This window comes from Canis lupus, chromosome 20, assembly GCF_011100685.1.
Source record: "Canis lupus familiaris isolate Mischka breed German Shepherd chromosome 20, alternate assembly UU_Cfam_GSD_1.0, whole genome shotgun sequence".
Classification (NCBI taxonomy): Eukaryota; Metazoa; Chordata; class Mammalia; order Carnivora; family Canidae; genus Canis; species Canis lupus.
In genome coordinates, this window is record NC_049241.1 from 21,054,687 (window position 1) to 21,066,804 (window position 12,118).

General features: G+C 39.9%; 1 protein-coding gene across 12 annotated transcripts in view; it reads left to right on the forward strand.

The window, feature by feature from the left end:
- The window catches only part of FOXP1 (forkhead box P1), a 584,602-nt gene that overhangs the window by 481,176 nt on the left and 91,308 nt on the right, over positions 1-12,118 (forward strand). For 10 of the 12 annotated variants that reach the window (XM_038565860.1, XM_038565870.1, XM_038565861.1 and 7 more), the window contains 2 exons: positions 8,939-9,076; positions 10,130-10,219. In XM_038565860.1, the coding sequence (XP_038421788.1) occupies positions 8,939-9,076; positions 10,130-10,219 (228 nt within the window). The remainder of the gene's footprint in view (positions 1-8,938; positions 9,077-10,129; positions 10,220-12,118) is intronic. The other 2 variants (XM_038565866.1, XM_038565863.1) reach the window with 1 other exon arrangement.

Consider the following 12,118-nt stretch of genomic DNA (forward strand, 5'->3'; position numbering starts at 1 on the left):
GACTTTTCTAATCATGGGCTGATTATATGAAAATGTGATGACATCATAGGTAAGCTATGATAATGTCCGATAGTAATGTCAAGTGCATTTTCTGCAACATGTTTCACTCTCGATTTTCTTCTTCCCTCCCTGGAAGGGAATGATCTCATGACATATAATAGAAAACAACCTAAGTGTCAAAAGAAAACAAAATTAGTGAACTTTTGTCTGCAGCCATAGAAACGCGGATTAACTCATATTTTTCCAGAGGATGGAATGGAAACATTCTGCGTGAGGATATTTAGTGTATTGTCTTCTCTGAATTTTCATTTGACAGGGATTTTAGAGTCTGTGATCTTAATTAAATCTCAACTAGCTGAAATAATGCATCTAAAGGCATGCAGTGTTGCGTAACCTTACTCAGTTGGTAAACCATAAATCATCAGAAAGCTTATGATAGGAATGGTTGGTTTGAAATTTTTTGTTGTTGTTGTTTGCAGTTAAATGTACCTTAAAAACAAAACCTTCACCAATGCTGCCTTGTATTTGCACGCTGTCAGGAGCTGTCACTCGAAAGATAAACTCTTTCATGACACTGACCAGTTCTGCAACTTTTCAGCCAGCCTCCACACAATTGCAAGATGCAGTGAAATTAAAATCCAGATTAATTAAAAGCAATGAAATTCCAGATTTATCTTGGTTAATGTGGCAGAAGTGTGTTTGAGTTACTGTGTTTGAGATGATCAAGAGAGAATATTGTGACCAGTTCCCAGCTTGAACTAAAATTTGAGTAAAATTTGAATTGGGAAAAAAAAAAAAAAAAAAAACAGAAAAAGAAAAAAAGGGTAGAGGAATTTATTTTATTATGTGGCTTAGTTGTAGATGAATATTACTAAAGAGAAACTTAACACTGGGCTCTTAGTAACTGGTCAAATATCATACATAGCCAGTCAGAATCCACTTCTGGTAGTTCTTTGATTTATAAGCAAGGGATGAGGCAGCAACAGTTGACCAGAGAAGGTTGGAATAAATAAATACCTAAATTGTGTCTGTGTGTGTTACATGTTAAACTGTGAATTCATTGGCAAGGAGTGATAATCAGTAAGTAGTTATTAACTAGTCCAGGTTTTAACAAATTCTACTAGTGCTTGTAAATAGTGGGTTATTTACTTTTAGAGTCTTTTAATCAGATGTTTTTAAGTACTGCTATTTTTGGTTCTTTTGTATGCTCTAGTAGAAGAAGCTGTCTACATATAAAATTTTGAGAAAGCTGTCTTGTGATACATCGATTTTATATACTTTTGTACATAATATTTCATACAAGGCTGGGAATTATGTTGCTGATGAGCTGTAGGTCTTTTGGGGCAAAGAAGGAGTGCAGCTTTATGTATACCTGCATGGCTAGATTTGGGGGTAGTCCTCCTCCCTAGGCTAAATGTGTTTTTGTTGGGTGAAAGGTTTCTTTTCTTGGAAGCAGCATGATATTTCTGGACATTGGTTTTAGTCATTTCGCAGTGTGCAAATACTTCTCCTCGTACATGGCATTCTACATTCAGTTTTATTTTCTTTCATTAAAAAACAGAAAAGTAAAGAAAATTCAGGTACCTCTCAGTGTGATGATCCTCTACACACTGGAGGGACTTGAATTATCTGGAAAGAGTAAACTGGGCCTCCACTTTAGGATTGTAGCAATAATCTTCCCTGAGTCCTTCTTCCAACCTGGCAGTTTGTTTGAAGAGAAATTAATTTGGAACAAGAAAAATGAATATTGAACACATGCATTGCACCTCATTTTCAAATCTGGTTAAAAGCAGGCTAATCAATGAAGATGCCGGCTAAATGTTATGGTGCACTTTTTAAGAATACCTTGGTATCATGTTTTAATTTTTAAGCTTTATCTTGCCCTTAAATCTGAAACATCATTGTTCAAATAACTGAGAACAAGGTAAATCAACAACATCAAAAAGGTCGGCTGCTGTGATTTCTCAAGGGCTTGTTATTTTGTACTTCCCAATTCTATTTGATGTCTTGACAAAACAAGATGACACAGGGGAGAATACATTAAATTTTGATTTTTTTCATCTAACCTGTTACAGTTGTGGCAGCTTAATTTCTTTCACTTTTTCCTGAGGATGGAATTTTTTTTTTTTTTTTTTTTTTGGTACAATTGCTCTAATTGTCCTACCCCTTCACAAGGCGAGTCCTCACGGGTTCTCCATTTGCCCTGATTTTACTAGGCATTTTTGAATATATTTTGACCTTTATAGGGAGCTTTTGGTTGGGCTTTGTCTTCATTAGAAATAAAGCAGTGAATGAATGGTGAGATTGTCAAAGAAGCAACTGATGTTTTCTCATTAGAATCTCATTTGCACCCCTTAGCTTAACTGTGATGTATAAGGTGCAGGTGTTGGAAACAGGCGTGAGAACCTGCACAATTTGAGAAACTTAAGTTGTAATTCTAAAAAAAAAAAAAGTGATTGCACAGTAAGTCAGTCCTTACAAAACTTTGGAATGAGCTAATTTTGGCCTACCTGCATGTTTAAATCCAGTGACAGCCCTCCCCACTCCATCTCATAATATGGAAAAAAAAAGAATACATGTTTGCAAATTTAAGTCTTGATCTTAGAAAATCGTTTAACCGCCAAAAGGTAAACATTTTACTTTTCTTCCCTGAACAGTATCCATTGATCCACCACTGTATCTACAAGTTGTTACCCTTTATTCTTATCCTGTATGTGGCTCCAATAACACTGATACAGTTTCTATCTCTTCTCACTGTTTTTGAATAATGCTTCATTTTAAGAGGACTTATTAAGCCAAGGCCTCTGTCTTTTCTTCTCAAGAGCTAAAGAATTGTGGATAGAATCTTCCCTGGGGTTCCTTCTTGGAATAGTTCTCCCCTCCTATTTGCAGCACTTAGAAATGATTTTTGTTGTTGTTGTTAATATAAAATGTCTTGGCAGGTTTGATCCACGTACACTACATTGTTTGCCATCTCTCCTACAGGAGAAAGATTGAGGAAGGAAAGAAGAGGCATTTTCTCTTGATTTAAATAATAATAATAATAGTTGCTAAGTTGAAAAGATGAGTGCTTATTGGATGATTATTTTCATGTGTAGCTTCCATTGTTTCCTGTATTTAACAGTCGCTAATGGGAGAAGCGATTTAATTTATGTAAACTTTACATTTTTATGCAAATGAAGCTGATATTTATTAGACCTAAAACAATTATGCTGGCACTTAGTGGAGTAACCTTGTATGCCTGGGAAATGTTACAGGAGAGCAGTTGAGGTTTCACCAATGCTTCTGCTGTAAACAAATAGGAATTTCTGCCACTTTTTAAAATTTAAAGACAAAAGAAGAGCTCGGAGAGCTTTGCCAGAGATTGCTTATTAGGGATGATAACCTGAAATAACTCCTGATTGGCAGGCAAGTCTTGGCCATACAATTCTTCCTGAAAGAAAGATAGCCTTTCTTGATAGAATGTAATAAACAAAATGATAAAAAATGAAATGCTAATTGCATTTTAAAGAGGTCTTTTTTTTTCTAAAATTTTAATAGGTGGTTGTATTGTTACTGAGAGAACAGTTATGCTAATGACTGACTACTTAGATGATTTTGCATTAATATAATAACCATTACCTGCCTTAATGCTTTGTACAGTATTGTGGCAAAATAGCTAAGTCTAAAAGAGTTATACAAAAAAGCAGAATTTCATAATGAAACAGAATTATACTTTCCACATGAATAGCAGGCTTTTTTTTTATTTTCTGAAGACTGAAATATTATGTCAGAAATGTACTTTTCCTCCATGATACAGCTACCTTGCATGGTATCTCTGTGTATGTGGTTTTTTTGTTGTGTGTGTGTGTGTGTGTGTGTGTTTTTTTTTTTTCCTTTCTTTCTAAATACCTTGGGGGAATAGATAGAAGCTTCTTAACTTTTCTGTTTGCCAATATATCAGTTGTATCCACTGGCTTATTAATTATGAAAACTTGTCTTTCACAAGGGGTAATGGTATTTATGAAGTGGTACATATTTTCTTCTACACAGGCTAGCTTCTAAACAGTCGTAGGAAATTTGGCATAGATTTTTGTCTTGTTTTTGTTGCTTTGTGTTGTTTTTAATGGAGCTATTCTCTTTGTTTGATTTTTGTTTTGCTATTCTGGAGCCTTCTAATTTAATTTGTTTTGCTCTTGTTTGATGAACCAGGTAACACTGTGTAAGCTGGTCAGTTGTCCTCCACACACAGCCTGAAGTCTGGAAGGACTCAGGTTTCCTGGGACATACACATGGTGAATGCCAGAGATTAAAAATAGTTTCTAAGTTATTAATCCAGATGAATGGAAATAAAATGATACTTAATTTTTTTCTATCTTCTCATTTTTATTACTTGTACACTTAGCAATTATGAGAAGACGCTGATTACAAAATGCATGTGTGTTTACACTGGACAGTATTTACTTGTAGTTAATGTGAGTGAGTGTAAAGAGAAAGGGGGAAAAAAATGATAGCGTGTTATTTGTGTCATCTCCCCTCCCACCCAATTCCTCCAATTGTCTCCTAGATTAGCAGTGAGTATTGTTTCTCTGGGCGTTTTTATTTGTTTGTTTGCTTTTTAGATCTTTTTCCCCCACCCCATCACCTACCTCTCCCCTTTGGGAATAGAAGGAACTAATAAGGCACGTTGTGTTAATAGTCTTCTGGCGTTCGGGTGATATAAAGTCAATTTGAAGTAAGAGAAAACTGTATCAAGCAGACCTGACACAGCAGTGTATGGGCTTTTCCCAGCACTTGTGCGTGCTCACAGCGCTTTCCCAGTTGCTGGTATTAAGGTGGTAGCAGGTCCATACTAGCAGCGTTCCGAGGGCCAAGCACAGCTGAATTTCCTCCATTCCCGCAGGTTCATGCGCACCTGGGATCGACCACACCCAAAATGGTATCAGTCAACAGTGTATCATGCAGAGAGAGTGTGTGTGTGTGTGTGTGTGTGTGTGTTTAATTCACGATTTCCTCTTGAAACTCAACGAAAGAGTGTTAACTGTGTGTGTTTTTTTAAATTCAGTTTTGTATGCTAGCATTCTTTAAATGTCTGCCAGAAGTTTAATTTGAATTTCTGATCCCTGAAGGCAGCTAGACAAAATCATTCTAGTTCTTCATAAATTGCCTTCTATGATTCATTGTTAACTCATAAAACATACTCATTTCTATAGTCTCAAACAGTTAAGGTAGTTACAGCATCGGGGATATATATATATTTTTTTTTTTTGCACTATCTTTAAATTGTCATTTGAGAAAGAAACCAAGTATTAAGTGAAACTCCCAGTTAAGGCGTGAGCCCCGTAGCACCAAAAAAAAAAAAAAAAAAAAAAAAACCATCAGAATTTATTGTTTTTATCTCAAGGAGGGTAAGGTAGACAGACGACATAGAACCTGGAAAAAATAAAGTTTAGTTTTGACTGAATAGCCTCAAAGAGGGGCCCATAAATAGTAGAGCACTGTAGTTAAAAACTCACATGACTGTTTTAAATACTATTGATTTAAACCACTGGCTAGATTTTATGAATCAAAGTGTAATTTCTAAGCTTTGGCCATATTTCTCAATGCTAAAGCACTCTCTCTTGTGTGCCTTTAGCCGCTTTCCAGACATTCAACACAGGATTAAATGATAGTAGTTACAGTGATCAATAGGTTAAGACCAGTACAATCACTCTTGCCGCTAATGACCTCAGTAGTAATGGGCAATAAAGTGTGGGCTATAATAGCCTCTCGCTGGTACTGCATGCCCTTTGATTCCTAGTATTAGTAGGGACTAGCTACATGAAAAAGTTGGACGTTGGGAGTTAAGAGAGTAGATATGTAGGCTCTATTTCTTAACTATTTAAAACCTTAAGCTGTGCTCAGATTTTTTTTTTTTTTTTTTTTTTTTTTTTGTGTGTGTGTGTGTGCCCCTTTTCCCACCCATATGGTTTCTGGTCCATTTGGATATGTTTGTTAAAACCTTTCATAACCTATTTTCAAGGCGTGTTGGAGCAGAAACTGGGGAAATCTCAGTTTTATCACATTTATAAATTAAGTTCAAGCCCACTTTGGAAGCTCACAAGCGAACTGGTGTGAAAATGTGGTTTTAAACAGTAAAAGCAAAGTTGAGGCCATCAGGATATAATAGCCCACTTCTGGTTATTCAAAGACCCTATCACCAGGCAGGAGGATTACTCAGGCTCCTTGCCTCTTACCCTCCTTTGGCTGTGCCTGCTGCTTTAGCATTTTATTACTCATCAGCACCTCCATCAAAATGTCCAAAGGGAAAAAGAAGAGGAGACTCAAGTTCATTTTACTGTTCAGTAACATGACTGCAAACATTGAATAAATAACCCTGGGAAAAGCACATTTAACTATTGGCCATATGCAAGGGTTGCAAAATTACCTGTATATGCCAGTCCTTTTTTTTTTTTTTTTTTTGTAACTTTTAAAATCGATTTTATTGAAGTATAATCTACATACAAGAAAAGGCACTCAGTTTAAGTGTACAGTTTGGAAGAATTTGGGCTGTTGTGTACACTTGTGTGACTACCACCACTGTCAAGATAGACAGCATTTCCATCACCCCCAAAGTTCTCTTGTTCCCCTCTGAAATCTAGGCTTTCCGTCGTTCTTTCAACGTTTGTGACCAAGAGATCACTGGTATGATGACTTCTGTTATTACACTGTTAATTTCGTGTTCATCACCAGTTTGGATCTTACACCACCCTATTCCTGTCTGTTTTCCTGTTCATCACCATCAGAAATTTGGCTCAAGAATATTTATATTGTACGTCATCCAAGAAACGCAGAGGAAAAAAGAAACCTTAAACATGGTTCTTTTGTTTGCTTAATCAAACCTCCCTGTATGATGATGCAACTCTCAAGGAAAAGTAAACTCTTTTGTGATATGTTGGCCTTAGCAGCTCAAAAGATAGTGACTGGCACCCAATACATTTTGAAAAATTCAAAAACTTTCTTGTGTGTTGAAGACAAAGTAGACTAATTGGAATTAATTTATAGGTGGTTAGATGTCTTGATAGTGCCTTCTTGTGTTTGCCCTAGACTGAAGGCAAGTTCACCGTTCTAATCATTGGTGATATTTTCGTGCTGTGAAGTATCTTTTTAAAAGGATAATTTATCCATTCATATACATCTGTCCCTTTTTGCATATAAAAATATTCAGACATGCCCATCTGTTTTAAATTACAGTGTATCTACATCTACACTTAAAAGGCCACTGCAATAGGAAGAATTCATTGATGACCTTCCAGAGTTAGGTTAATGAAATTTTTCAAATGTTCTAGCCGGTGTCTTCCAAACAATGCGAAACTTGCATGTAAACATCCCCCCCCCCCGCCACACACACACACACACACACACACACACACACAAAACATGCCCACAACAACAGTAGAGGATGTTCACTGTACATGAATCTGACCTTCAGGAACCATTTTTAGTTCATCAAAATTAGTGATGCTGAGAAATCGGGACATCAGTGCATAATGACTGTGAAATTAGGAATGAGAGCTCGCTATGCAAATGACAGGACAAATCATGTGAAAAAGTCAAGATAAACTGCATATTAAGACATTATGTTACATAAAATTAATACTGCATTTCTCCCTTTTGCTTACTGCTCCCCTGAAAGATTTTTTAATTCTTTTATCTTCTGATCAGCTATTGTCTGCCAGATTTTTTTTTTTTAAGTGGCACACAGGCAAAGTGCAAAACATGTTATTACCTTTTATTGTAATACATGAGATGACAGGAGATCCTTTTTAACAAAGTATATCCTTTACTGCTTCTAGCTTCTTGCTGTCACATGTTTGATTAGAAACCAAAGAAAAGTAAGATGCTTAAATATTACTGTTAGAAGACATACAGGTTTTGTCTTTTCTTTCATTGTTTTTTTTTTTTTCTTTCCTTATCTTTTTATTTGGGGGGGGGGCGATTTTTCATGAAATAGTCTTCTTGTGTTACGGGGACTGACAAAATGGTTCTCATGTAGTCTGCAAATTAAACACAAGTGCAGTGATTATTTTGAATAGCTAAATTACATTCTAGAAAGCTTGCAGAATTCATAGCATTGTCATTAGGTATCCGCTTGAATACAATTTGTGTAACCTTGGCCAAGACAGCCTGTCATTTTAATGTCAGTGTTTTATCTGAACAAGACATCATCCTTTCAGATACAGTGTGCAGGTTCCTTGCAAAGATGCCCGTGCAGAAACGTGTTAACAGTTGCAAATATGAAATGCTATCAAGTTCATCACTGTAGCTGTTTGTCACCGAAATGTCATGGAAAGCAGCTTTTAATGGCATCACACGTAATATGAAAGAATGGAGACATCTGTGTGCCGAGTGAATCAGGAAGGGTAAAAGGCATCATAGGAAAGGTCTGCGTTGAAGTCCGCGAGGTGCACCCAGGGTTCAGGCACCCACAAGACTGAACATTCGTTGATTGTTCTTAAAACTCACAGTCCCCAGGGGAAGGGGATCATAGTAGCTCCTGCCAAGAACGTACTGGTTCCCCTCTGCCTTGTTCCCTAAAACAAAATTCAAGTTTGCATTAAACTTTTCCCAGAGATAATTGCCACCGAAGATTCATTCTTCATCTGAAACCGAGGTGGTTCTAACCTGCCTCCAGATGGCATCTGTTAAGTCTCTACTCCTCGTCTGTTTGCAAGACAAGGCTGTCTGCACACCTTGTCAGTGCCACGAGGTCTTCTCTTGTTTTTCTTGATTTCACATCAACTCCATAATAGATGAAATAGGATTTGTTGCTGCATCCCCTCCAGATAAATACACTGTGCGTGGGAAACCGGTCAGTTCTTGGAGCAGGCTCCTGACAGTCTGCTGCTGACCCCGGAAGGCTGAGTGCTGCGTGCGTGCAATTTCCTGGCTTCCTATTTATCCTTCATTAACGTTCTAGGTTCCCGTGTCAGTGGCTATGATGACACCTCAAGTTATCACTCCCCAGCAAATGCAGCAGATCCTCCAGCAACAAGTGCTGAGCCCTCAGCAGCTCCAGGTCCTCCTCCAGCAACAGCAGGCCCTCATGCTCCAACAGGTAACCGTCCATCCTCCTCCTCCCAGGGCCTGGGACTCCATTCACAGTTCCCTGCACCTGATCAGCTCCTTCCCCCATTGAAGAAAAAGCAGAGCAAGGTGGCCAGAGCAGGACACAGATGGGGCCCCTGACTAATCGATTTTATTTGCATCCTAGGAAGGCGGGGGGGGGGGGGGGGGGGGGGGAATCCCTGCCCAAGCAACTAGGGTTTGGGCTTGGAGAGGACCCGATGGACTGCGATTAGGGCTGTAATTGGACTTGGTAGAAATAAGATCTTTTAGGCTTATGTGGCTTTACGCTCTTTTATTTGGTAAGCCCAGAGGCTTCTAAATGGTGTGAATCAAAGCAAAATGGGGAGCACATTAGGAGCAGGTTTAAATGTGACAGCTCTTGAAGTCCCCATTTCAACTCAGAGGCTCATAGAATTTTTCTTTTAAACATAAAGAGACCTTCCAGAGTTGGTTACCTTTAAGGTGCAGAGTTCACTTTACTTCTTTCATGTATGCTGATGCTGAAATGAACTTTTGGCTGCCATTGTGCCATAGGGACCTAACATTCAGACTTCACGGACACCTGAACCAAAGAGATGAGATTCAGAACTAGAGTGACGGAAGTGCTGGGGTGAGATGGTGAGGGACAGGAGGCAGAGCGAGCTACCCACGCTGTCGATGCAGATACTGCACACCCCGCCACACCACCCGGCCCCATCATTCAGAAAGCATGCGCACTTTTCACAGTAGAGATTCACCAGACTCTCTCAGCAAGGGCACTCGGGCTTTGTTGTACAATCAAAGGTCATTCCTTGCCTTATTTTAATTAGTTTGTGTAGAAAATGGTATGTTTTTCATCAGTTCATTTTGGAGATTACTTTTCAAACAATAATGCCAAGAATAGTCAGCGTGCACTGAAATTTATTGTCGAGTTTCAAACTAAAGGTCAGGCCATTACAGATAAAAGGATGCTATTTTTCAAATCACAGTTGTGTATGGCACCGAAAGGGACAGTGGGTTGGCGCTCCCCTCTGTTACTTACCGTCCTCTCTTTCCTTTGTAGCAGCAGCTTCAAGAGTTTTATAAAAAACAACAGGAACAGTTGCAGCTTCAACTTTTACAACAACAACATGCTGGAAAACAGCCTAAAGAGGTACCGACAATACATATTTTACTTTCAAACCACAGATCCCAGAGGACTATCTAGTGGCTATTAAACTGTCATTCATCTCTTAAATGATTGCACAACTGAGCTATCGGTTCACAGCTTTCAGACCAAGAGTTATCGTCTTGTTTTCTCTGAGATCTGTCCGGGTTCCGTTTGCTTGCTGCCACACATTTGCTGTCACCGCTGAAGGTGTACCGCCTGTGAGCACCAGGAGGTGGACTGGGCTGATGGGCCGAACCCGCGGGATGGGCCACTCCCCACCCCACCCCCGCCCCGCCCCAGGCTGACATTGCTGGGGGCCGAGATGTACCTGGGGGCAGCACAGTTTCACCTAGAGGCATCCCATGAGATTCTTCTCCAGCTCAGACAGCTTGGGTGTGTGGGGATAGCCCTTTCCTTTCTAAGAAGCGTCTCTTGTGAGATCAGACAACAGAAAAGTTATACCAAGAGTAAACGCTCCTGTCTCCTTTTAACTACTTCTCTCAAGTTATAAATGAATAGTCATTGCTCGAGATAGATAGGGGTGGTGAGATGGTGCGGCTTACGGGACAACTCCTCTGAACTTGGGCGACTTGTGTTTTTCCCTGACACAGACCATTGCATCACAGCAGCTTCCATGTGCACAGCACTTTGTAAGAGCACACGGTTCCTGGACTGCCGACCTCCGCCCCACCCCCCCCACCACCACCAGTTAGGTGACAGTGTTTGCTCCCCGAGTGACAAGGCCTTCCCCAGGAGAGTTTCCCCCATCTCCCTTTCTACACGATTCCATGCTGGTGAGGACCAGTCAGTTGGGGGAGTGTCCGTGTGCACCTTGTACCATCTCTGCTCATTTCGGAGGTACCCAGTGGCACTTCCCTCCTCACGTTTTTACAGCGGACTGGGATGCTTTCCGTTTCACTCTTCTCCTAGTTTGAAAAACAGCTCCCAGGCCACTTGAACGACCTCTTCCCCAGCCTTCAGCGGGCGACCACTCGCATTAGTTTGGAAGGAGCCTTGCTGGGTGACTGTCCCCGTCCCCGCCTGTCACTCACGTGAGCGGGGATGGCAGGCAGCGCTCATTTTCCATGCTGGGAACGGCCCAACATTTTCCTTTTGCCGGCTCCTCCCTCAACATAAATTGGGTACTTTATCCATGCCTTGCCAAGTTTTCACCCCAGAGTCCCGTCTAGCAGCCTGGATGGAAACCCCTGCAGAGCAGGGGCAGTTTTGGGGTGAAGGGGAGGAGGTGCTTTAATGAAAATGCTGACACAACCCTTAAGTACAGTGGCGCGCTACCGGGTGCTGCTATAATAAAAAAAGGGAACAGATTAAAAAGTGTCTAAAATGTAAATCTAAAGGACTAACAGTAATTAAAATGGAAATGGCACAGGGAGGGAAGGCATGTAATTGTGAGATATCACTGTGCAGAAGGCTCTCAGCTTTGTTTTGCTGGCTGTTTTTCTAATTCAGTAGGGCTTACTCATCAGTGGCAGTTCAATGCGCGTTAATGACTCTGGGATTGCAGGCATCACTCTGGACAAAGAAATGATTATTGTGCGGTCAAAAGAAGTTCAAAGACAAGAAGGGAATTTCAGTTTTTTTCCTTAGAGATCCACATTCAAGAGCATATAAATTAAGCCAAATGTTAAAAACCACAGTCTGAAAGCTGACTTCAAAGTCACAACTCTCTAATTAATGAACTGCGAGCTTCAGTTTGGACAAGTTGTGGTTTGATGCGCCCATAAATCAACATGACAGGCCCGTTTCACAGCCTCAGACAGTGCTTGTCATTGAGTCACATCAGATGTAAACACAGCAGAAAAAAGAAGGGATATGAAGGAGGTGCAATTGATCAACAGAATTGGTAAAAACCCACTTTTGAAGCACATTATGCATGATCAC